General features: G+C 45.2%; 1 protein-coding gene across 4 annotated transcripts in view; it reads left to right on the forward strand.

Annotated features, from left to right (window-relative positions):
• Positions 1–7,854: 7,854 nt before the first annotated feature.
• The window catches only part of Pcgf3 (polycomb group ring finger 3), a 46,227-nt gene continuing 27,027 nt past the window's right edge, over positions 7,855–27,054 (forward strand). For 2 of the 4 annotated variants that reach the window (XM_041632134.1, XM_041632137.1), the window contains exons 1-6: positions 7,855–8,031; positions 18,897–18,936; positions 19,198–19,338; positions 20,536–20,653; positions 21,774–21,870; positions 25,210–25,265. In XM_041632134.1, the coding sequence (XP_041488068.1) occupies positions 20,545–20,653; positions 21,774–21,870; positions 25,210–25,265 (262 nt within the window). In that variant the 5' untranslated portion in view covers positions 7,855–8,031; positions 18,897–18,936; positions 19,198–19,338; positions 20,536–20,544. Of the gene's footprint in view, positions 8,032–16,487; positions 16,528–18,896; positions 18,937–19,197; positions 19,339–20,535; positions 20,654–21,773; positions 21,871–25,209; positions 25,266–27,054 lie in introns of those variants that run through there. The other 2 variants (XM_041632135.1, XM_041632136.1) reach the window with 2 other exon arrangements.

Raw genomic sequence — 27,054 nt, forward strand, 5'->3', positions numbered from 1 at the left:
CCACTGAAGCTATAGATAGGTTGAGAAGACCTGATGTTTTGACAATATTGAATCTATCTATAATTTACCTATCTTATCTGCCTATCTATATATCATCTATCTATCTATCTATCTATCTACCTATCTATCATCTATCAATCATTTATCTACCTACTTACCTACCTATATCTGTGAACATGAATTATCTCCATTAAAGATTATTTTATGTGTACAGGTGTTTTGCCTGCATGTGTGTCTATGTATCACTTATGTGTCTAGTGGCTGAGGAATCCAGAATAGAGTATAGAACTCCATGGAACTATAGTTATAGATGATTGTGAATAGTCATGTAGGTGCTGGGAATCAAACATTCTGGAAGAGCAACCAGTGCTCTTAATAAATAGGCCATCTCTCCAGCCCATCTTATTTTTACATCATCAGAGTTATGGCAATCCCACGTACCGATTCTATACACATTATCCTAAGGACGCCTCAGAGGTCATATTATTTTCCTCCATGGGATTTTAGTATTTACCTATAAAAGATGAGACCACCTAAAAAACAACCACAACATCATTATTATATCTTAAGATGGACCTTAAATCTCTGACATCACCAGATGCTAAAACAGGGTTTACTCATCTGACTGTTGCAACATGTGCTTCATCTGGATTGGTTTCCTTAATTCAGCAGTAGGCACTAGAGCTGCTCCCATAGGGAGGGACCTTAGCTGCTTTTCCCATCTCCATAATGAACCAGATATGGCTATGGCTCCATTCCTAATTCCCAGGTCCAGAACAAAGTTTCAGTGGCAAATCTGGGAAAACTTCTTAAGATGGGTGTAGGTGGACTTTTCTGCCCTTCCAGCTGCTCCCCAAATTAAATGCTCAGGTAATACCTTAAGCTTGTTTTTAGCTAGTTCTAATTTATATTAACCCATTTCTCCCTCCCTCCTTCCCTCCGTCCCTCCCTCCCTCCCTTTTTTCCTTCCTTTTTCCATACAGGGTTTCTCTGTTGCTTTGGAGCCTGTCCTGGAACTACCTCTTATAGACCAGGCTTGCCTCAAACTCAAGAGATCTGCCTGTCTCTGCCTCCCCAGTGCTGGGACCAAAGGCGTGCGTCACCACCGCCCAGCTATTTCTATTAATCTGTGCGCTGCCCTGAGGCTCATTTACTTCATGTATGCACTTCCCATGCTGCTCACTCTGCATCTCATGGCATCTCCACAAGACTCCTCAGACTCCAGCCTTCTTCTTCCCAGCATCCTCCTAGTCCGGCTCTCCTTTCCAATCTCTTCCTGGCCAGCTATAAACTAGTCAGATCTTTATTAACCAATGAGAGCAATACATATTTATAGTTATAGTGGTATATTATTTGTGTTTTAATAAATAAAGCTTGCCTGAAGATCAGAGGGAAAAGCAGTCACACTAGCCAGCCACACAGGCCAGGCAGTGGTGGTGCACACCTTTAATCCCAGGACTCGGGGTTGGAGGCGTCCACAGCTCTGTGAGTTCAAGGCTACCCTGGGCTACACAAGGTCAATCCAGAAAGAGATCCAGGAGGTAGTGGTTCACACCTTTAATCCCAGTGTTTGGGAATCACACACCTTTAATTCCAGCACTAGGGAGACAGAGATAGGAGCGACTCGGCTAAGTGGAGAAAGAAATGTACAGGGGAAGAGACAGGAACTCACTGGAGTGTGGAGTCTGGGGAGTTGTGCAGACAGGATCTCGCCCTTTTGGTCTGAAGATTTGGTAGAGGTAAAGGATCTCTCTAGTGGCTGCTGCTCTGCTTTTCTGATTTTCAGCATGAATTCCAGTATCTGTCTCTGAGTTTTTATTATTCATGCAACAACAGTGTACAAAGATTGTTCAACAACAGATGGGATCTGTTCTGGCTGCGTTTATGTCTGCTTGACACAGCTAAGGTTATTTGGGGAGAGGAAGAAAATGAGAAATTGAGAAAATGCCCCCACCAGAATGGCATTTTCTTAATTAGCAATTGATGTGGGAAGGTCCAGTCTATTGTGGGTGATACTAATCCAGGGCAGGTAGTCCTGGGGTATATAAGAAAGCAGGTCAGTAAGTAGCACTCCTCCATAGCCTCTGACATTAGTTTTTGGCTCCAGGTTTCTGCGTTGAGTTCCTATCCGTAGATGATGAACTAACTGCAAGATGGAGTAAACTCTCTCCTCACCAACTTGCTTTGGTCATGGTGTGTAGACAGAATTTTCTGTTTGGCCTGGTCTTGCAGCTGTTAAGTCCCAAAGAAACACATAGAGTCTTATATTAATTATAAACTGTTTGGCTTATTAGCTCAGGCTTATTAAAAACTAACTCTTACAACTTAAATTAACCCAGTCTTTTTTATTGTTTTTATTGAGTTATATTTTTTTCTCCATTCTCCTTTCTCCCTTCCTCCTTCCTTTCTGCCCTCTCCCATGATCCCCATGCTCCCAATTTACTCAGGAGATCTTGTCTTTTTCTACTTCCCATGTATATTAGATCCATGTATGTCTTTTAGGGTCATTTTGTTGTCTAGGGTCTCTGGGATTCTTAATTGTAGGCTTGTTTTTCTTTGCTTTATGTCTAAAAGCCACTTATGAGTGAGTACATATTATATTTGTCTTTCTGGGTCTGGGTTACCTCACTCAATATGTTTTCTAGATCCATCCATTTGCCTGCAAATTTCAAGATGTCACTATTTTTCTCTCTTGTGTAGTATTCCATTGTGTAAATGTACCACATTTTCCTTATCCATTCTTTGATAGAGGGGCATTTAGGTTGTTTCCAGGTTCTGGCTATGATAAACAATACTGCTATAAACATAGTTGAGCACATGTCCTTGTGATATGACTGAGCATTGTTTGGGTATATACCCAAAAGTAATATTGCTGGGTCTTGAGGTAGGTTGTTTCCTAATTTTCTGAGAAATTGTCATATTGATTTCTAAAGTGGCTAAACCAGTTTGTATTCCCACCAGCAATGGAGGAGTGTTCCCTTTTCCTCACAACCTCTCCAGCATAAGTTGTCATCAGTGTTTTTGATTTTGGCCATTCTTCCAGGTGTAAGATGGAATCTCAGAGTTGTTTTGATTTGTATTTCTCTGATGACTAAGGATGTTGAGCAATTCCTTAAGTGTCTTTCAGCCATTTTAGATTCCTCTGTTGAGAATTTTCTGTTTAGGTCTGTATTCCATTTTTTTTTATTAGATTATTTGTTCTTTTGATGACCAATTTCTTGAGTTCTTTGTATATTTTAGACATCAGTCCTCTGTCCAATGTGGGGTTGGTGAAGATCTTCTCCCATTCTGTAGGCTGCTGTTTTGTCTTGTTGACTGTATCCTTTGCTTTACAGAAGCTTCTCAATTTCAGGAGGTCCCATTTATGAATTGTTTCTATCAGTGTTTATGCTCCTGGGATTCTATTTAGGAAGTGGTTTCTTGTGCCAATTCATTCAAGTATAATTCCCACTTTCTCTTCTATGAGGAAATTAACCCATAATTCTTATCTATGTTTAGCCACATATCTTGGTACCATTTTTCAGCAAGGCATTCTCATCTTGCTTCTTCTGTCTCTGGCTGGTGACTGCATCTCTGCCTTTCCTCATCCCAAAATTCTCCTAGTCTGGTTGCCCTGCCTATACTTCCTGCCTGGGTACTGGCTACTCAGTGTTTTATTAAACTAATATGAGTGACAAACCTTTACATGTACAAACGCATTATCCCACAGCAATGGTGTTTTATCATAGCAATATAAACCTAACTAAGAGAAATTCAGACTGTGTTCCAGATTCAAGTGGGATTTCTGGCAAGTCTTTACCTGGTGGTCCCTCTGTCCATCAGAGGCACAAAGTACCTATCTTTTGATAATGCTGTCAATAATAGTTGTTATATAACATAGCTGTTTAAATTACATAATTTCCCCCCAAGTGCTGAGGATCAAACCCAGGACTTTACACACAACAGATAGTGTTCAGTAACTGAGTAGCAACTTAGCTATTTCTGTAATTTTATTTTTGATTGATGTGGGATTACCCTCTGAATGCTGTGATTACCATTAATGAATAAAAACACTGCTTTGGACTTTTAGCAGAGCAGAATTTAGGTAGGTGGGGAAACTAAACTGAATGCTGGGAGAAAGAAGGGTGGAGTCAGAGAGAAGCCATGTAGCTCTGTTGGAGACAGACTCTGGAACTTTAGCTGGTAAGCCACAGCCATATAGCTATACACAGATGACTAGAAATGGGTTAAGTTAATATGTAAGAGTTAGCCAATAAGAAGCTTGAGCTAATGGGCCAAACTGTGATTTAATTAATACAGTTTCTGTGGATTATTTTGGGGCTAAGTGGTCAGGAACCGACAAGTGGCCTTCTTCCAACATTTGATTACCTACTGGATTATTATAAGGAGGAGGCATGACCTTCTAGTATGTGGTTATCTTTAGGTATAGTTCATGTTGAAGGGAAGACAAATATCCAGTTGTCACCCATTATTTTAAAAATTCTTCAAGAATCCTGTGATGCTGTATTATTGGGTTTTATGCATCCAATTTTTGAATATGCCAGATCTGCTTTGATTAACTGCTTCTGCTCTTCCTGATGATAGTCTATGGCCATTCTTTTGGCAACGCATGTTGTTATATGGCCTCACAGTGTCTGTTCTCCTGCCCAACTTCTGGTTTTCCTCCCACCCTAGCATCAGGAACATAGGTCAGAAACTGCTTATGGGTAGGTATACTACTCAGCCCTCCAATGCTGTTTCTAGGTGTCCTTTGAGAGACTGATTTCTTCCCTAGGGTCAAACTCTCCTTTGTGTCTCTGGCCACCGGTGCCAACTAGATGTGGATGTCACACCCTTTCCCTGTGAGTTTTCACCATGTGCAACACCGTAGTAAATACGTCTGTGCCATTAGGTCATGGTGTTTTATCATAGCAATATCACAGACAAGGCCGAGTTACCAAGATCTTCAGTCCCCTTCAGGCCTCCTGCCTTTATCAGGCTGGACAGAGCAGTCTTTTTAGATTATCCCACTGCTGAAAGCCCATCTGAATGCCCCTAGACCACCAGGACTTCGTGACTAGTGGGAACACAGTGATGCCTGCTTGGTGGACTCCCAGGTCCCTCTCCTCTCTCCTTTCCCCTTTTCTTCCTAGCTCTAGCAGTTCCGTGAAGGACTAGCAATGCTCAGCTGAGGGCTTTGAAGCCCTGTGCAGATCCACAGCTCTTATCTGGGCATATTGGCTTCCCCAAGGCTCACCTGACTATTCCTTCTTTCTCTGGGCCCAAGATATGATTATCTGACATGTCTGTACATTGATGTTTGACTTAGTTGCTTTGGTGGAAGGCTCACACAACCCTTTGTATGCTCATGCCCATTTTGCAGTCAGGGCTAGAGCTGTGCCTACATTTCACATGCTTTCAGTCACTGTAGGTGAAACAACTCCACTGGGGCCTTGAGGTGCAGGTGCCTAGTGACATCAAGGAGAGCCACAGCATTTGTGAGTGACAAGAACAGCGTCCCAAGGGAATAGGAACTAGCCAAAAAATGGTATCCAGGATCCAGGATGAGTTTTACAGCGTCTCAAGGGAGTAGGAACTAGCCAAAAGACAGCATCCAGGATCCAGGATGAGTTTTACTTTTCCTCTGTGCAATTCTGCTCCCTAGCATACTCTACTCAGGTGCTACGGGATCCTCTCAGGATAGCTAGGGGCAAGAGATGGCTCCTGAAGGAGAATATAGCAAAGTCGAATACTGCAGGGCTCACGGAGGTGTTAACAGACCGTGGATTTAGTCTCACAATGTTCTGGAGCCCTAGGTCAAGCATTTGTTGGAAAGCAAGGCAAAGCCTGCCAAGGTTAAGAGAGAACTTGCATAGATGTATGGAGTCTTGGGGTTGGAGAGATTGCTCAGCAGTTAAAAGCACTAGCTGCTCTTCCAGAGGATCTGGATTTGATTTCCACATGGGAGCTAACAACTGTCTGTAACTCCAGTCTTAGGGGATCCAATACTCTATTTTTGTCTCCAGGGGAACTGCACACATGTGGTGCACAGACATACATGCAGGAAAACACCCATATACACAAAATAAAAAAAAATCTTTCAGAACATTAAAAAAAAATAAGTATGGGCTCTGTTCATTCTGTTCTCCCAGCAGCCTTACTGGGAGTTTGTAGGTGATGAGGAGACTATCAAAGAGGTAACTCATCGCAGAGGATGAACTGAATACTCCAGAGAAGCTGGCGAAGACTGAAGTAAGGAGGGAAGTGTTCCCTCCTCTCATCACCAAACTGAGTGCCATAATTTCATGTTTTGTCATTTGCTTGGCAGCACCAGAACACATACCTGTGAACTTAGTATAGTACTAAATAAGACAGTTACATGATTTTAGATCTCTTTAAGCCTCCAGGATACCCTAGTCCGTTGGTTTATGCTCTGGGTAAAACCTCAGGGATGCTTTGAGCAGGGAACATGTCTCAACTAGTGCTTTATAAAAGCCACTATTTTGTGCCGAAAATGGATCAGGGAGCAAGGACAGACGCAAGGAGACTAGTTGGAAGCTATTCACTAACTTAGGGATACAGGGTGAAGATGGGAGCTGAATTCTGATGGGTCAGCTGATGGCTAAAGGAAGCCTACAGTGCCAGAAAGTGGGGACCTAAAGTGAGCAACAACCTTCATGAAAGACCAGAGGGTATGTAAAGCTAGAGTTTTCTGAGACATCCCTGATGGCTAGACACAGAAACAAGGTCTGTACCTTGGACCTAGAACAACATCTGGATATGGTCTTACTTAAGGCATGAAAAGTCCTCTTGCAGACAGGCAGTTCTGTGGTCTGTCAAATTAGATGGATTCCTGGGACCTGCGCTCTAATCCCAGGGCTGTTTACTGGGTGCTCAACAGTACCTCGTTGCTATTTCTAATACCAAGATCATATCTTCCGTTACTCTAGGACTATCTCTCAACTCTTTCCCTCATCAATAACCTCTCTGTGATTGCAAAGGGCAGTCAGGTTTCTGTAGAGCATAGCTGCTTTGTTCCCAGGGAGCCTTCCCCTCTGAGGGACCATCCACGCGACCCTTTTGTCCTCACTGCACACATGCGCTTACTGGATTCCTTTCAAAGCACGACCTCCCCTTCCCTATACCGGCAGGTCCCCCCTGGAACTCCTTCCTTGTCCCATTGCCTGTTTAGCATACCGCTGCCACAACTGCTTTGTTCCCCAAGAACAACCTTCCAGTGGAGACACGTAGCCTTTATTCCTGCATTCAGGAGGCAGAGGCAGGTGAATCTCTGAGTTCAAGGCCAGCCTGGTCTACAAAGTGAGTTCCAGGACAGCCAAGGCTACAAAGATAAACCTTGACTTAAAAAACAAAAAACTTTCTTTTCTGTTCTCTCCCAGTTACAGTGACCACTGATCACTACGCACAGTGCACAAATGAATGAGTTGTAGGTTTCCACTGTCCGAAAGTCGAGCAGAAGGGTCTCTCTCTGTGTCCACAGTGTTCGGCGCACCTGGATAATTCCTAGCCAGGACAGGAATGTAAGAAGAAGGCTTGCACAGGAGAAAACCTGTTGTCCGGGTGCTCTGGTTTAGTTTCCAACCCAGATAGTAGCCAGTCAGAAGCGTCCTGCAGACGAAGTTTCTTCAGGTTGTCGGCTCTGACCACGCCTTCTGACCCACCTCTTCCCCTGCGGCCACGCCCCTGAGCTCCACCCCGCCTGGCTTGTCGCACCAGCTTCCTGAGTCAAGCGCGGCCAGCACGCGCCTGCGCCCTCTGGCCCCGCCTGGACCCCACCCCTGTAGGCCCCGCCTTCCAAAGGCCCCGCCCCCTCCGGCTCGCGAGGTGGGAGCTGAGCCGCAGACTGCGCATGCTCTAAGCGCGGCGCCCCCGACTCCTCACTCGGCTGGGTTCGGGCATTTCCGCCTCTTTGTTTTAAACTCCGCACGGCTTTTTTCTCCTCCTCTTGGGGGGGACCCAGAGGGAGCGGCGCCCCCTCCCCCTCCCGGCGAGCCCCCGCGTGCGCCCGCTCGCCCGCCGCCCGAGACGCAGGTCAGTGAGCCCGCCCCGCCCGGCTTGGCCCGCGCGCCCGCTCCTCAGGCCGCGGCCTCGGCCCCTGGTCCGTAGAAGGCTGCGAGCCCAGCGCCCTCGGCAAACCCGGGAGGCGGGACCCTAAAAGCCTGCCAGAAGGCCAGGACTTGGGAGGTCTGGACCCTGGGAGGGCAGCACCCTGGGCCATTCTGAATCCCTGAACAACCTGGACCCTGGGAGGACAGGAACCGGGACCAGGCAGAACCCTGGGAAGACAAGAGCCAGCACCAGGCTGGACCCTTCCTTGATCAGGCTGGACCAGGGGTGGGCAGAATCGTAGATCAGGGAGAACACACAGCCAGGCTGGATTCTGAACAGACTGGACCCCGAGAGAACAGGACCTAGGGAAGACAAGGATCCCAGACGGGCTGGAACAGGCACCAGGCAGGATTCCAGAGAACAGGACCCCGGAAGAACATGAGTCTGGACCAGGCTGGATCCAGGGATACCAGAACCTCAGACTAGACAGGACCCAGACTAGGCCAGAAATACTGGTACTGGGCAGATCCCTCATAGAGCTGGGACCTCTGAAGAGGTGGAGACCCGATCCTGGATTGCTCACTGGGGGTGGGGGAAGAGGGTCTGTACTAGAGACCTGACAAGAGTCTAGGAAAGGTCATTGAGGAAGACTGGATCTCAGGACCCGACAGGACCTAGAAAATGCCAGAATCACTGAGAGGGTCCAATTCAAGATAGATTACAGAGGAGGGTTAAGACCCTGAGACCACCCCGCGGAGGGCCAGTACTATAGGAAGGTCAGGACCCAGGGACAAATCAGTTGTAGAGAGCTGGGAAACCAAGGCTGGCCCAGAAGAATCTGGACTCCTGTGAAGATCCTTAGAGTAGTTTGGGGCTCCGAGGGTAAACTGTGAGGAGGGTTCAGAATGTAGACAGTCTTCTGAACAATTGGAACCAAAGGTGGGTCGCTTTAGGGCAAAAGCCTTGGGGCTGAACCACGAGGAAGTACCGGGATAATAGATGGAACTTCAAGGCAGGGAGGCCTGGGCCTCCAGGCATACAGACCCTAATATCTGCTGTAAAGATCACTAGGCATTGGGGGCCCAGGAGTTTCCCAGATCTATCCAGCCCACACCGGGACCCTTTCTGTGAAGTGCTTAAGTGTGAGATCCTGGTTATTGGAGCCTGAGGATTCAAACCCTGCACTTCCCACAAGTCCCCGAGCACCCTCAGGGGTGAGGGTCTTAGGATAGTTACAAGGCAAAGTTGGAGTTCTTCCTAGCTCCAAGGACTCAGGGTTATCACGACCTGTACTTGCTGCTCCAAGTCGTCCCAGCCTCCAAGCTGCCTCCCATGCTGTCTTCAGCTACTACAGGATTGTGCCTTTCCCTAGTCTTGGCTCACTCCCCCTTCTCTTTCCCCAGAAGGTCATGAGGGTGTGTACAGAGGCAGAGGTATACCCGTGGCCTGGAGGCACTCCAGTAGATAGGAAGGTGAGGTGAATGGGCAGAGAATTGAGGGGGGCTCTTGCATTGATGAGCACCCAGCATCCACACTCTCTGTTTCACCCCCCAAAAGGAAAGCATTAAGAGGGCCTTGGGAAGAGGTTTTGTTTCTCTGAAATATTCCCAGTCTGCCATGGAGAACACAGTGTTTGTGGAAAAGTGAAATGTGTTTTTTGCGGCTGTGCGAGACATTAAGAGGTCATAGTGTGCTGCTCTTGACTAGCGCAAGTACCGAGATGTGCACTGGGAACCTAGTGTGTTTGGGGATGAAATGGCTAGCGGATTCTGGAGTGGCCTAACTCCCACACAGACCTGGGGTGGTCAACAACGGGTGTGTTCCCCGTGGAAGCTCTTTGGTCAGATTGCATTTAAAAGTGCTGGTTATAGGGTGTCTAGACTCTGGGCTATTTAGATTTCCAAGAAATGCTTGATGGTTGATTCCATCTTTCATTTTGATCTGCTTTGCTTTTTGACTCATCAGGAAAAAAACAAGTTTAGGTGCCTTAGTACTAAGTGCCAACTGAGCATGCTCCTGAATGGCCCAGAGTGGAAAGATGTGTTTGCCAAGCGTCCCTGTAGTTGGGACCCTTGGACTCAGAGCTTGCGTCTGGTTTGTTCTTTGGTTGTGCCCTTTATAGTAATTGGCTGTATGAACTTTTAGAAAAGAATGAGAATTTGTTTGCTCTTCATCTTCCCATGCTTGGACTTTTAAACATATGTTGCTGTACAACGTATTACCCCAGAATGTAGTGCCCTGAGTCAAAATTGGTTCCAGCAGAAGGTCGAGAGCCCAGGCTTAACCATGCTTCTGGTCAAGTTTCATAAGCCTGTAGTCAGGGTACTTGGCCTCCTCTGGGCGTTCCACAGGGAGTATCCCAGTCTAGCTCCCTCCTACACTGCCAGCTGGAGACCCAGGTCTTCTCCAGGGGCATCTCAAAGGACAATGGAGAAGAGGCCAATGACAGAGCAAGGCAGCCTCTGGAAGCTCCAGACTTGGTGACTCACACCTATAATCCCATCACTTGGGAGCCGAAACAGGATTGTAGTGGGTTTGAGTTTAAGGCAAACCTGAGTTACAGTAGTTAATTCCAGGCCAGTTCAGGCTTATAGTAAGATGCTCTCTCAGAAACAGAAAGAGTTGTGTGTAGAGTGGTGTGTTAGAATGAGGCCTCTAAATAACATATGTCTGATATCACTGTAAAAGTTCAGATGATTGTGATACATGTATGTATTCTATTTAAGAGGCATCTGTTACAAACCGAAAACGTTCCCGGTGGTTAACTTACCATTTGGAATGTTCTGGCAAACAGACCCCTGTGAACAGAGTGGGGTGTAGGAGAATAGTATCTACCCTCTGAGTGAGTGATTTCCAGAATCTTGCCATGCTATTCTGAAATAAATTATAAACCAACCTTCTAGTTTTTCTTAACCATCTTAAACACAAGTGTCTTTCCTGGTACATTGGACCTCATGCACTTTGTTATAAGTGGTTTTTTTCAAAATAGCGTGGAAGAAGTGACATTCTGAAAAGGTTGGGTTATTTGTCCCTTTGGGGAATATTATGCTCAGAGATGTCCTGTAGACTGGAGCCCCCTCTCTCCAGCCCAGGTCTTGTGAGTAGACCTGGAGGTGGCTCAGGGTACTTACCCGAAGTCATTCTAGATGCTCTTGCCCCTGATGGTCACCTCCCTGTCATTTCTGGACTTTGGGAGGTTCCAACTCAAGTTCACAAGGTTATTAACTAGAATTATTGGGGGTTTATTTGTGCTTTAAAACAAGGTTTGTTTGGGTCTGTGTTGTTATTCTTTAATGGCCAAATTTATTATTTGCTGCCTTGTTTGTTTGATATTCAGAATCGGATTTAAAGTTAAAGATGTAACTTTTCTTTATTTAGAAATACATTGAGGTTGAAGGTCAGCTTCCTGTTGTCTGTTGTTACCCTCACAATCATACGGTTCATATTACAAGAATGCTGCACATCATGCTTTAAAAGCTAGAACTGTTGCTTAGTTCTGTGAGTTGGTTATCGTTAAATTTAGCTGGACATGGTAATATGTGTCTGTAATCCTTGCTACTACTCGTGAGACTGAAACAAGAGGATCATTTGCGCTCAGAAGTTGGAGACAGGTCTGGGCAACATAGTGTAACCCTGTTTCAAAATTAATCAATCACAAAGATAGATGAAGCCTTTAAAAATAAGAAAGCACTTTTCTCTGCCACATACCTTCTTACAGAATTAAAGGTACAAAAGCCAAAAGGATAAGGGTGTCATAAGTTTAACCCCTTTTTGTTGTGGATGACCTACTGATGGAGCAGACTCCCCAAGAGGAGCAGCCCTTGCTGGAGATGCTGTCTCCCTCGGCCTGTTGTTGGCTGTGTGTTGTATTGAACAGACTCTGCGGTGTTAGTTGGACCTCAAGAATGGAGGTTAACTGGATCTCATTGGTCCTCATGGGGTCCTATGCCTACAGAAGCTTCCTGGGTCCTGTGTGGGATTCCTGACGTTTTTGGTACAGTGTGTCTTACTAGGACCTGTGGCTATTGTAAGGCCTAATGGAGGCCTCTGGGTCACATGAGGAGTTTGTAGTGACTTTCTCTGTCTCCTGGTTCAACAAACTCTAGCCTAAAGCACATTGTAGCCAGTGGCTTTTGTGGCTTTGTGCTGAGGGTATGTGTCAGCTTGGTTGCTAAAGTCCTCAGGATGTGCTCTACAAACTAGCAATGGGGGGGTCAAAGCATGCATACCATAACTGCCCTTACTTCAAGGACTTTTACGTTTTTTTAAAATTTTGTAATTATTGTGTGAGTTTATGTTTCTGAGTGCAGAAACCCTGAGCACATATGCGTGTCAGAAGATAGCTTCTGGATTCTGTTGTCTCCTGCCGTTTTTATGTGGGTTCCAGGAATTGAACTTAGGTCCTCAGACTTGGTGGCAAGTACCTGTACCCCCTGAGGCATCTCACCGCCACCACTCGTTTTTGTTTTTTAATCTAAGTTCTTACCAGAGCAAACAATAACAAAACTCAAACAAACAAACAAACTCGTGGAACAAAAATGCAAGAGCTATGATCAGTGGCTATCTACTGTGGCCCCGATGTTGTTTTCATTCCTCCCGCTTTTTTAGGTTGAAGTTGTAACTCAAAGATGACTGCAGGAGAAATGAACTTTGTGGGAAATTCTGTCCTCAAAGACAGAATACATGCCTTATCAAAAACCCTGAGAGCTCTTCCATCCTTTCTGCGTCAAAGGACTTGGCATGGTGATTGGGTCTGAATAAGCCAGAGTCTGCTGTGACCCAGCTGCCAGTGCTGAGAAATAAACTTAGGATGCTCACAAGCCTTCCATTGTAGTATTTTTATATAATTTTTCTAGATTTATCTATTTATTATGTATGCAATATTCTGCCTGAATGTATGCCTGCAGGCCAGAAAAGGGCACCAGATCTCATTACAGATGGTTGTGAGCCATCATGTGGTTGCTGGGAATTGAACTGAGGACCTCTGGAAGAGCAGCCAGTGCTCTTAACCTTTGAGCCATTTCTCCAGCCCCCACTGAAGGGTGTTTTGTGACAGCAGCCTACAGTCTAGGATGGGACCCTCATGCCCACCTGCAGGACACAGTTTTCTGTTTGATAATATCTTTATCTTTCATTAAACAACACTTTCCTGTCACTGAAGTATTAAAGAGCAACTTCAGATGGTATGCCACCTCTTGCAGGAAATGAGGAGGAGGTCTGCTTAAAGCCAACCTGGCTCCCATCCCACAACCCCCTGCAGGGTAGGGGGCTTAGCAGGTCCCACAAATAGTTACTTCCAGGATTTTACAGTTGGCCTTGTTGTCAGAGGAAGGTCCCTCTCGTCTTTCCTGAACAGATCCCTGGGTTCTGGTGCTAGGTTGATTTCCATCCCGACAACTCAGGGAAGTCTGGTGCTGTGTTGCTATGCACCATCCTGACACTCCAGGAGGTCTAGCATTAGATTGATGTTTTCTGTCCTCCTGACATCCTCAGAGTGGTAGACTTTGGAGTAAGACAGTCCAGGTTGGAATATTTCTGCTTTGTGACACTTATCAGCCACCCATGACCACCTGACTTGTTCCCCTGTTGGCTGGTTTTGGAAGGTGAAATGCCACAACACAGCCAAAGACAAGGCATTTTGGTGAGGTCATAGATCTGGACAGGCTTTTGTCTCAGCATCAGTCTTTGGTGACACATTGGAGATCATGCTTACCCCCAAGGCCACTGGTTGTCCCTGGAGACTGATAGCATAAGCACTTTTGGCCGGGTGGAGAACCAGATCATAGAAAGTCACAATTTCAGCACTAATTGAAGGGCACATAACTGGATGCCTGGGAGGGTACAGTGTCCAAGCTCAGCACAAAACTGCTTATTCTGGGAAAGTTCTAATCTGTAGGAAACACCCACCTACCAATGGCTGGCAGTATCCTATTGATGATAATGTTCCATTTGTTAACCATGGGAGGACCTCTGTAAGACTCCCACAGATGTCAGGACGTGCTGGAAGAGACTGGGGTGGCAAGGGAGGCAGGCAAGTGGTCTTAGATATGGGAGCTATACCAGTGATAACAGCTGACGGCCACAGAAGGGGTTAGCACAGAAGGACAGGTCATAGAGCAGAAAGAGGTCGTCTTTGGAATGAGATCGGGAAGACGCTTGTCAACAGCTGAAAGTTTGTAAGTGGCTTGTTTGGAAAAGATCTGTTTTTGTTTTGTTTTTTTTTTAATTGTTAAAAACTATTCTTTTAGTTTAATGTCCAGGCCTGGACTGTTTGGGGACCAACTTGAAATCTGATTAGATCCGTGGTGCCTAAGACATAGGTCTGATGGTGTCTCTATCTAGATCGTACCCACAGGAGAGTGGGCTTGTGTTACTGATTTTAACGAGGACAATATCATTCTTTTCTCTTCTTTCCTTTCCTCTTTTTTCTTTTCTTTTCATCAGGGTCTTATGTAACCCATAGTGGCCTCAAACTCATATAGCTAAGGATGACTTTGAGCTTCTGATCTTCCTGCCAACATCTCCCAAGTGCTGGGATTACAGACATGTCTCACCATGCCTGACTCTGTATGGTGCTTGGGATTGAATCCAGGGTCTTGTTCATGTTAGGCAGGCAATCACCAACTGAACTACATTCCCAGGACAAGGATGGCATCTTGCCAACTTGATTTAATGGTTGTCCTATCTTCTAGAGCTATGTATGGAACACCTGGGTTGCATGACCAGGAGTTTCTATTACATTACCTAGAACCAGTATTAAGAGAAGTTTTATTTTCTAGTTTTAAAAACATTTTAAAGCTATATTTTTGTTTATTTACTTTGGGTGACCTTTGTGGCCTTGTGAAGACAACTTGTGGAAGTTGGTTCTTTCTTCCCACCATGTGGGTCCCAGGGATTGAACTCGGGTTGTCAGCTTGGGAGCAAGCACTATTATGTGTAGAACATAATATCTTATGGGCCATATTTCCCGGCTTTAGTTATCATTCATATTTTTGCATATCACAGAACTGGGATAAACTGAGATTCTGTCTAGGTGTTGACTAAAGTTAGGGCATGTGAACCCCATCCTTGGGGAGGCTGCTGGGTGGACCCCAAAGTTAGGCAGTGTGCAGAAGGGGAAGAAGTGTCCTGGGCCCAGGCCTGCCATAGCAGGGAATACAACACACAGCTCTTATCCTGCAGTAGATGAAGACAGTAACCAACCTGCTTGCCTGCCTGCATGGTAGTTTCTACCCCACTGCTATTATAGCTTGCTGTGTTGACATGCATGTTGTTTTTTGATCACGCAGGTGATGATGTGCAGTGTAGCAAGAAACCAAAATAGGTGATTCTTAGAAGGCCTGGAGAGGACCCCAGGCTGGCCACCTGGCCACATGGTATGGTAGGGGTACTGATAAATACTGGTAAAAGTTTGGCATTGTGTGTATTGCTTTTACCACAGAGTGCCAGCCTTTTCCTCAGCGCTGCACACACATGGTACTTGGTACCATGGCCTGCTACTCACCAGCTCTCGTTTTGTGAGTCCCAGTTTAGTAATAAAGTTGATCAGCTGAATCCACTTAATTTGAATTTTTTGGTTTTTTGGTGAATCTCTTTTCATCATTTAGAGTAGAAACGGACAGAGTTTCTCTCTAAACACCAAATAGTACTTTGGCATGGCTGGCCCTTTGACAGTAAGTGCAGCAACACCTCTCCATCCTGAGGACCTGAGTTTGCTAAGCCATGGTCCCTATTATAGTTCTAATATGTTATAGATATGTGTGTCTCAGTTCATAATAGAGCCACATATCGTAATCTTGAATTGTAAAGGTAATAAATACCCCTGACCTCCTACTCAGCATCTGAACATGGCACCACATACTGTGTTAGCATTTCCGTGAGGGGTTGCGTGTGAGTGTGATCTGGTTTCACCCCACCACTAGGAGTATGTCTGTCATTGGTTTTAAATCGTAAGATACTCTTTTCTTTAGTTTATTGTGAAGAAGGGACTCAAGGCCTTTCTGAGACCCGTGGGCCACCCTTGCTGGCAGTGATGTGTTCTTTGTGGGCAGCTTTCTTCTACATGGGGCCCTGCGTGGCTGGGAGCACCCTTTCCTGACTGCCGAGGAACAGCTGCTGTGTGGGGCCCTAGCTGGTGGGCATTCCAGTCACCTCCGACTAGACTTCGTGCGTGGAATTGTAGTTTTTCACATCTGAGTTGTTGAATAATCGTGTTAGTGTCTCCTTCAGTGGGGTTAAAAGTATTTCCTTACCATCTTTTAGGATTTATAAAAATAATGAGTGGGTGCTTTATAAAATAATTTTTATGTGTCTGTTGGGAGGATCACATGTTAGTCTGCTGTTACCTTTTGTCACAAGTGATGTTTTTCCTTGTATTGTTGCTTACCTATATTCCTGGGATACATCTAACTTGGTCCTGGACGACTCTACCCTTATAGAATGACAGATGAGGGTGGCCAGTGCTCTGCTTAGGGTAAGGTAGGTCTGTTAGTTTTCTTCCAAATCTTGCCTTGCTAGAGTTTGATGTGTGGCTAGTAGTTTAAGTGAATTAGTGGGGCTGGAGAAATAGCTTAGTAGTTAAGAGCACTCACTGCTCTTCCAGAGATCCTGGGTTCAATTTCCAGTACCTACATGGCAGCTCACAACTGTAACTCCAGTTCTAGGAGATCCTGCACCCTCACACAGAAATGAATGCAGGCAAAACACCAATGCACATAAAATTATTTTTAAAAATTAAAGTGAGTTAAAGATCTGTTCTTTAACTGTGCATGGTACTGGAATCTGAACTCAGAACCTTGTACAAGATAGACAAATGCATGTTCTGGCCCCAGATACTTTTACGCCTGAAAGGATGATTTACTCTCAGTAGACTCACAGACCCAGAGTTTTATTTTATTGTATCTATTTATTTTTATCTTTTGGGTTTTTGAAACCAGGTTTCTCCTCGTAGACCTGATTGCCCTGGAACTCGCTCTATAGACCAGGTTGATCTTGAATTCAGAGATCCACCTGCCTTTGCCTCCCAAATGCTGGGATTAAAGGTGTGTTCCACCTCTGACCAGCGACCCATGAAAAACATTCAGCTCTTAGAATAGAGAATATTTTGAGTTTCCCTCACTACTCTCAATTCAGGTTTTTACTGCCACCACCATCCCTGCTGGGAATTTATCCATTTCACACAAACTTCATTTAAAAAAATTATATGTGCTGTGTAGTGGTGGTGCTCACCTTTAATCCAAGCACTCGGGAGGCAGAGGCAGGTGGATCTCTGTGAGTTCAGGGTCAGCCTGGTCAGCAAGAGCTAGTTCCTGGACAGCCTCTAAAGCTACAGAGAAACCCTGTCTCAAAACAAACAAACAAAAACCATGTAAGCCAGAAGTGGTGGCACACACCTTTAATAATCCCAGCACTGGAGTTAAGTACAATTAGAAAGCTGTGTTTTAGTGGTTTATACTTATAAGGCCAACACTTGAGAGGCTGAAGCAAGAGAATCATTGTAACTTTGAGGTCAGCCTGGGGTCTATAGGGAATTTTAGGCCAGCCAAGGCTACATAGTGGAACCCTAATGCCACACTCTGGTTCTTTTGTTACAGGAGCTGCCAAGTTTCAAGGGACAGCATTTTATATGGTCAGTGACCTCCATACTAGGCAGGGGCTAGTTTAAGACAGGCCTGGCCTTGAGCTGGCTCCACCTCTTCTTCTCCGTGCTTCCTCCCTTGATTTACCTGATAGGACACACTCACTCTCTTATTCCTTTTGTACAAGCTTCCTGGGTTGATTAGTTAATAAACAAATGTAGTTCTGAGGCTGGAGAGAAGGCCTAGTGGCTAAGAATGTATACTTGTTCTCCCTGAGGACCCACGTTCCCTTCTTAGTACACATAACAAGCAGTTCATAACAGCCTGTAACTTCAGCTTCAGGGGATCCAATTCCCTCTTCTGGCCTCTGCAAGACACCCGTACACACATTACATACATTCCCGCAGGCAGAGAGACTGACATAAACACACATAGACACACACACACGCTTGCATGTGCACATAAATAAAAGCTTTAAAAACGTGAAGTTCTGGAAAATTTTTAGAGGTAAGGTTATCTGAGTTGCACTTAAGAGTAAGTTCGTTCCAGGACATGTTAGGGTACACCGTCTCCAGGTTCTATGTAATCAGTCCGTAAACTACCAATACCTGGAGCTCTGGGACTGTTCCAGTGAAGATTTCAGGCCCCTTTCCAAGCCCTTCACCAGCAATGCCTGTTCCTATATGGAAAGTCACAGCCAGGCTCCCAGGAGCCTTCAAAGCACCGCAGTCAAGAAGCAGACTGCCTGCAGATTCTTGGGAGGCCTCAGACTACTCTACCAGGATTTCTCTAGCTGCCCATCTTCACATCCTGATATGAATACCTGGCTCACTGGCTGCAGCTCACTGAACCTACCCATGGTACGATGCCCACCTGGGCCCAGGGCACATTCAGTGAGTGGGTGACAGTGACTTAGTCTGGGTGTGAGCATGTGAGAATCGCAGGCTTCAAGTAAAGTGAACAACAAAGTGCTGCTCATTGCCCTCCTGCGGTTTCTCAGGTCACCCCCGAAGTCCACTGTCACATGGAGCTTCCACAGATACCCTGCCTCTTGGGCCCCAAAGCAAGTAGTGTACATCTGCTCTGGACTGGGCGCGGCTCGGGACTCTGGAGGTGACCCCCACAACAGAGCCACCTTTTTTATCATCATTCTCACTTAAAGCAAGTAAATGAGCAGACATGTTTAAGGAAATGGTACTTGAGAATTGCTAGAAGGTAGAGGGCGAGAGAAGATCCTCTCATGGTGACATCGTCTCTGCTTCTCCACAGACTTCACGATGTAGCCCCGATTCCAGGCTATCATTCACAGGTAAGCACAGCTGAAGCTGATTTTCCTTTCTGACTGTCTGTGGCTCAATATGGTGACTACCTCATATTTCCTTGAAGTTTGGTCTCTAGCAATGTCTCTGGAGTTATTTGTGGTTCTTGATTGTCTCCCAGTATTTCCAGTATGCCCTGTCCCATGGTTTAATATGTAGGGCGTAGCTGAGATGTAGTAGAGTTTAGTGTGGGATTGTGTGCAGGACTGGCATCAGTGTGCTTGGAATTAACAGTGCTGTTTTTGTGCTAGAAAATGGAAAAGGAACAAGGGACAGAAGGAAGGTGCAGAAGCCCGCCAGAACTCAGAGTAAGGAGGGATCACCACATCCACTTGGTGGCCTGAAGCCTCCATGCCACCGGGTGAGGAAGGACTCACAGACATCCAGAGGAGGTGAGGAGTGAGGAGTTTGGCTCTTCTTATACTCTGTGCATGCTGGCTCTCTGGAGTACCATTAGTTCAGGGTGGGGTAGGTATGTAATATTGATCAGTCAGCTGCCTAGGAGAGGAGCACAGCTAGAAATGATCCAGATGGACTGGGCTGAATGGCCATGCTCAGTGCTGAGTCTAAAGGCATTGAGATGGTCGTACTATGCTAAGGGGCAGTTGGTGAGTCTGGAGCTCAGCAGGGTCTAAGTGATGACTTGGTATGGGAGTATTCCCTCTCATAAAAAGTACAAGGGTGAGGATAGCTAAATTCCTGAGGTGGGTTTGTACCTAGATACCAGCTGTGATGTTGAAAAGCCATATGACAGATCTAGATCAAAGTGGCTGGTGATTAAGTTGGATCCATAGGACCTAATCTAGCTTTTTTCTATTTTGTTTTGTTTTTCAGGACAAGGTTTCTCTGTAGCTATGGAGCCTGTCCTGGAATTAGCTTTGTAGACCAGGCTAACCTTGAACTCACAGAGACCCGCCTGCCTCTGCCTCCCTAGTACTGGGATTAAAGGCGTGCTGGCACCACCATCTTCTGGTAGACTCTGTCTTTCTGCTAGATAGTATAGTGGCTAGTGGCAGTTCTTTGAGTTGAGTTTCAGACTCCACTTACCACTGAGGCCTAAAGTGGGTCATTATTCAATGGATCAGATGAGAAGAAATGTCCAAGAGAAAGGATGGGATGGGCTCCTACACTTGCTGTGTCTGTGAGTAGAGGAAAGGCAAGCTGGAATGGAAAGAGATACCTGGTGTATTAGTCAGACAGACTGTGATCTAGCTACTCTTAACAATGGCTATTTTCCAGTAGAAAGTCCAAGAATTCAGTAGTTTTTCAGTCCATGATGTTGGGTATCTTAACTGGTCTTCAATATGCACTAGAATCCCAAAGAAGTGGGCTCCAATGCCAGTGAAGGGATGGACTTGCTAACAAGACCAGGCAAACAGAGAGAACAAGCTTCCTCTTCCATGTCCTTTTTTGGCCTAGATTAAAAATGGATCTTCCCACCTCAAAAGAAAAATGGGTCTTCCTACTCTAATTAAGAAAAAAGTTCCTCATAGGTATATTCAGCTACTTGAGTTTTAGTAAATTCCAGATGTAGTCAGGTTGAAACCTAGATTCGTCATCACAGTTACTTCAGTGTCTTTCTCTTACAGAAGCCAAAGATGTTGACCAGGAAGATTAAACTCTGGGACATAAACGCCCACATCACTTGCCGCCTGTGCAGCGGCTACCTCATTGATGCAACTACAGTGACTGAGTGTTTGCACACATGTGAGTACAGCCAGTTCTTCTGATCTCCAGCACATTCCTTAGAACCTTAGCCTGGCACAGGGCACCAGGGCCAGGAAGAACAGAGATCTCGAGGGGTGGTTGGAAAACTTACCTTGAACTAGTAATGCTGTGGGTAACTCCCTGAGGGAAGCTTCTGTCGGGAAAGCTGAACAAAGGAAAGCCGCCAGGTTGGCCACTGGTGACGTGACAGTCTCTTCTAGCAGGGAGGTGTCTGTGTTGTAATAGTCGAGCACCTGTGGAATTTCAAGGGTTAGGATGGTGCCTGTTGCCTGTTACTCATTCTGCTTGTCAGGCCTGGTTGTGTGCAGGATAGGGTTTTTTTTTATTATTGTTATTTTAATTATTTTTTAATTTTTATGTCTATGAGTGTTTAGCCTGTGTGTTTGTATGTGAGCTGCATGCTTGCAGTACTAGCAGAGAGAGAAGGCATTGGATCCTATGGAACTTGAGTTGTAGACAGTTCACCATGTGGATGCTAGAAACTGAACCTAGGTCTTCTGCAAGAGCACCAAGTGCTCCTAACCACTGAGCCATTTCTCCAGCCTCCCTTAAGTTTTGTTTTGTTTTAATTTTTTTGTCTCTCTGGAAGGTGGATATCCTATGTGGATCACCTAGAGACATGACTGCTGCACGGAATAGTGACCAACACGTATGACCTCCGTCTTGTTCATTTTCTGTTTTGAAAATGTTTTCTACTTTTAAAGAATTTTAGGCTAAGATTAATTGTATTGTTAGAAATTGGTGGTACAATTTGTGTTAGGCAGTTTCACTGAATTTTACATAGTTTTGCTATAAAAGACACTTTTGTCATATTTTAGACCAAACTGCAGATTTTTAAATATTAGTTATATTTTCATGATCTTGCCACATAGTGGCTTAGGCAACCATTCCTTGGTGTTTCTAGTTGGTTCCTAGGCCAGGGCGTATAACAGGTGGTACCCACGCAGTGCAGCCCAAAGGCAGATTCTCTTCAGAAGTCAGGAGCTATGTAGAGGAGGTTATGTATGCAAGTACCTTCTTAGCCCCCTTGGAGTTGGCTGGGCGTGGCAGCAGCTAGCGCCTGTCTTCTGGGTCGCTGTCATCCTCTCCCTTTGGATAGTTTGCAGGAGCTGCCTGGTGAAATATCTGGAGGAGAATAATACCTGCCCCACTTGCAGGATCGTGATCCATCAGAGCCACCCGCTACAGTATATCGGGTGAGTAACAACGTGGGCTGGTGCTCCCTGGCCATGATGTCCATACATCTGTATGATGGTGGCCACCTTGTTCTTGGCCCCCAGATACTACATTGCAGGTGACAGAACCATACCAGTATCTAGTAGCACCTGTCCTGGAGGGACCATGCAAACAATTGGAATCTTTTAAGTTTTCTTACACTAACAGTTTGAAGTAGAAGAGACCCCAGACCTGTCTTTCATTAGAGTAGTAACTTGCCCCTGGGCTAGAACTTGTGCCAAGAAGCAAGAGTCTATAAGTAAAATTTCTAATTTCAGAGGTCACTCTGGAGGAAATTAAGTCACAGATACATTTGGCAGGAGGGAATCAGGAGATGAACTGAAAGGAAGAGGTGAACAGCATGTCACAGTCATAGCTCACAGTCACATTACAGCTGGAGCAGTAGCAGTTGAGTTGTCTGACCTTGGAAGCCTCCAGATGTCCAGGCAGCACTACTGATGCCCCTGTTTCTATCCCACCCTGTAGTAAAAGTGAGCAGGCCTGCTTTTCGTCCCGCCCGGCTGGCTTAACACCCGAAATAACAACACACAAATTTTATTCATTTAAACACTGCCTGGCCCATTAGTTCTTACCTATTACCGGCTAATTCTCACATCTTGATTAACCCATTTCTAATAATCTGTGTAGCACCACGAGGTGGAGGCTTATCGGGAAAGATTCAGCATGTCTGACCTGGCGGCTGACTCCATGGCATCTGACCTCACTTCCCTTCTTCCCAGCATTCTGTTCTGTCTATTCCACCCACCTATGTTCTGACCTATCAGGCCAAGCAGTTTCTTTATTAATTAACCAATAAAAGCAACAGATAGACAGATGACCCTCCTATATCACCACCCTGAGATGAGAGTTGTTTTCTGTGTACCTAACTTCATTGCCATGTCATCTCTTCTTAGAATCTCTGGAGAAGGCCTCCTGGTCTGTGTGTCCTGTGTGGTGGACGTATGGAAATGTCTAGCAGTTCTTGGTGTTAATTATTGTCCTGAGTCCTTTCCAGTGTCTCATGTGGAGTGGGTGGGGGACATCTGATTTAAGGAACTTCTGTCCAAATTCCCATTGACTCTTGAACCAAGTTCCTGTCCTGTACAGGACCAAACCCTGTATAGTGATAGGTTTTTGGTTTTGTCACTGCGGTGGTTCTAGGCACATCTCACTCACTGCCATAGTTATCCCTCAGCTGGTGCCTTCCCATACGTCTACTCGCTGTTGGACTTCCTTGGGATGCCACCTGTCGCAGGCTCTGTTCTGCTTTTGTTGTCCTCATGTGATGGTACAGGCCGCGTCACCTGCTCCTTCTCGCGCGCGCTCTCGCTCTCTCTCTCTCTCTCTCTCTCTGGGGTGCAGTTCTGTAGCGCTCAGAGACAGGTTCCCCACTTGAACTACTGCTGACAGGAATGGAGGCTGGGGGGGACATTGCTGCCCTCTTGAGGGTTGCTGGAGTTTGCTGTGGGAGGCAGAACACTAAAGAGCTATCATGGGCAGGTCTCTCATGGAAGCTTAGATTGTCATGCAAACAAAAAAGAGATACGGGGCAGGAGCCCCAGCAGTGGACCAAGGTGTTGGTTGGATAAGTAAAGGAGCAGGGAGGTATCTAGGCTTGAGTGTTGTGACTCACAGTATGAGCTAGGTAGCAGCTATTGCCTGCCATAAACCCTTGACCTCTAAGAGGTTCTCTCTCTCTCTCTGGCTTAATTGACGCAGGGTTTTATGTAGCCTTGAACTTCTGACCCTCCTGCTTCTACCTCCCAAGAACTGAGTTTATAAGTATATTCTACTACACTCCATTATACAGTGCTAGGGATCAAACCCAGAGCTTTGTAAATGCAAGGAAAGCGTTGTACCAATTGAGCTGTATCCCCAGCTCTCAGTGCCTCTCTCCCTGGCAATGTCTGGGTTCCGTCTGAAACTGTCTAGGAGGGTACTTGTGCTGCTGCCGTCCTCTGCCCGTGATTCGGTTTCATCTGTCCCCACTTCCTGTCTGATTCTCTACTTACAGGGGAATGAGAGGAAGCCTGTGGGCCCTGTGGTGTTAGGTCGAAGGGGTTTTCTTGGCTTCAGCATTTACGTTTCAAGATTTAGGGGGGAAAGATGTGTAACCAGGAACAGCAGGGTAGAGACCTTTGCAGAGAGAGTTGAAAATGCCGCTGTGAACCTGGAGTGTGAGCATGCTCACTTTAAAGAAACAGCTCCATTTTGAGAACCTTCCATCCAAAAAGTAGTCTATGCTATGTTTCCAACTTGCCCCACTCAGCATGGTTGTGATCTGTGAGCTCTAGCAGAAGCTCCATGGTGTAGTAAAGATGTTAAGGGCATCAAATGATGGAGGGCCCTATCTTAGTTTGTGTCTCTGTTGCTGTGATAAAACACTAACCAAAGCCAACCCAGGAATTATTTAGCTTATTCTTGTAGGTAACAATTCATCCCTGTTCCTGTGAGAATCAGGGCTTGCTGGCTTATTCTCCATGGCCTGCTCAACCTGCCTTCCCGTACAGTCTTGGACCACCTGCTCAGGAGTGACATTCACACAGTAGGCTGGGCTCTCCTATATTAATCACTAATTAAGACCCTGCCCTGCCCACAGGCCCCGTTTGGTGGGAGGAACTCCTCAATTGAGGTTCTCTCTTCCCAGGTGACTCCAGTTTGTGCTAAGTTGGCAAAACCCAATCTACAAAGTCTAAATTTGCACCTGAGTGCGTGCATCCTGGTCTAGGTAGTGTAAAGGAGGTTTGGAGCTCTGTGTAACCTTTCATTATACAGTTGGGCCTCATAGCCAAGAGCCTCCAAAGCACAAGAAGTTGGTTCGTGCAGTGAGTGCTGGTCCACAGCATTGAGGTGGCTACATTTGCACTAGAACTTGCCCGTGGGTAGCCACTGAGCGGAGCCCAGATTGGCTAGATTCCTGTGCATTTGTTGGAGTGTAATCATTGGCCAGTTACTGGATTCATATAGGCTTATACAATAAGGATTGGAGGTTAAAATGGCTTTGAAAATTAAGAAATTCTCTATCACTTTATTCAAGAAAAAAATTACTTGACATCATTATATTTTATGCTTAAAAAAAAAGCAAACTACTATAGATAAAGTAGCTCTGCACCTTCATGTTTGCCCGTGTCCAGAAAGTTGAGCTTAGCCCTTTGTCCAGCAGGGTGGAGGCACTGTCCCCAGGGTGACCTCATTCCAGGTAGCTGAAACCATCATTTACTTTAGTAAATGATGCCTCAGTTCAAGTCCTAGGTAACTTTTAGAAAGTTGTTAAATAGAAGATGTAATGTAAATTACCCACTGCCTGTTCTCTTTTGCAGTCATGACAGAACCATGCAGGACATTGTTTACAAGCTGGTACCAGGCCTCCAGGAAGGTGAGTTTATCTTGTGCCCAGGACCCTTTCTCAGCGTCATCCCCATTTGCCACATGTCTGTTCTTAGTTCTAGATTCTCCACTGTCTTCCTGTAATCAGTAGGCTGTGTTAGTTTTGGGAAACAGCAACACCTCGAGATAAAATGCTGAGATCTTTATAAGCATTTGCAATAGAATTTTATAAGTATGTAGCCAAATACGTGAAGATCTCTGTATGCTGTGATCACTGATTTTTGTTTGTTAATTGTGTATCCTGCTACTTTGTTGAAAGTGTAGGAGTTTTCAGAAAGCATTTTTAAGGTCAGTTATGTATTCAGTGGTATCATCTGCAGATAAAAATACTTTGACTTCTTCCTGTTTGTAACCCCTTAATCTCTTTCATTTGTTTTACTTTTCTAGCTAAGACTTCTGGTACTGTATTGAATAGATATGGAGAGAGTGGATAACCTTGTTTTGTTCTGATTTTAGTTGGAAATGTTTTGAGTTTCACTCTGTTTAGGTTGGTGTTGGCTGTGAACTTGTTGTAAATCGCCTCTGTTGGGTTGAGGTATGTCCCTTGTATCTCTGATCTCCACAGGACTTTTACATGAAAGGGTGTTGGATTTTGTCTAAAGCCTTTTCTGCATCTAATGAGATAATCGTGTGGTTTTGCACTGAACCATCCCTGCATCTTTGGGATGAGGCCTACTTGATCATGGTACATGATCCTTTTGATAAGTTCTCGAATTTGGGTTACAAGTAGTTTATTTATAAATTTTACATGTTCTTTGAGGAAGTAGATTTGTTCCTTCTGTTACTATTTTATGGAGTAATTTGAGGAGTAGTGCATTAATTCTTCCTCGAAAGTCTGGTAGAATTCTGTGCTAAAACCATTTGGCCCTGGGTTGTTGTTGTTGGTGGGGTTTTTTTCTTTTTTTGGGGGGGAAACTTAATGATTGCTTCTATTTCACTAGGGGTTATAGGTCTGTTTAATTTGCTTATCTGATCTTGAGTTAACTTTAGTAGATGGTATTAATTGAGAAAATTATCCATTTCTTTTAAATTTTCCAATTTGGTTGAGTACAGATTTTTAAAGTATATCCTTATAATTCTCTGCATTTTCTTGGTGTCTTTTGTTCCACTTTTCATATCTAATTGTATTCATTTGGATCTTCTCTCTCGGCCTTTTACTTAATTTGGGTTTGTAAATCTTTTGATTTTTTTTTTTTCAAGGAGCCAACTTTGTTTCATTACTTTTTTTTTCTATTTTATTGACTTGAGCCCAGAGTTTGATTATTTCTTTTCATCTGTTCCTTTTATGTATTATTCCTTGTTTTTGTTCTAGCGTTATGCCTGCATCATGTACCCCCAGAGACCACCAGAAGTCCAGGTTCATATGCAAAAACAGAGAACCTTTATTGCAAGCCCGAGCTTGGGCTCACCATTCCTTCTGACACAGTGATTGGACCAGGGAGAGCATTGCGCTCAGCTATGGCAGGGTTTTTAAGGAGTAAAGGATGGGGGAGGGGAGGGAAATTCTAGATTCAGATTGGGCAGGAGTGAGGTAACAAGTTTTGTCAAGCAGGGATTGGTATTGGCTTTGCTGCAAGGAAATTGGCGGTTTGTATACAGATTATGTAAGCTATTCTTAATGTTCTGGAGCAGCTGGTACTTGTCTCACTTCTGATTGGTCCCCCCCCCCCCAGGGTACAGTCTGTGGTTTTTCCTGGTTATTGTAAGGGTGAGGCCTAATCCCAGGATTGTTGGTCCACAGCCTATCATGGCTGCACTAATGTTAAATTAAGCCTCTT

The sequence above is a fragment of the Microtus oregoni genome, unplaced genomic scaffold (genome assembly GCF_018167655.1).
Source record: "Microtus oregoni isolate MIOR12 unplaced genomic scaffold, Mior012 000040F_ref0000088, whole genome shotgun sequence".
Lineage (NCBI taxonomy): Eukaryota > Metazoa > Chordata > Mammalia > Rodentia > Cricetidae > Microtus > Microtus oregoni.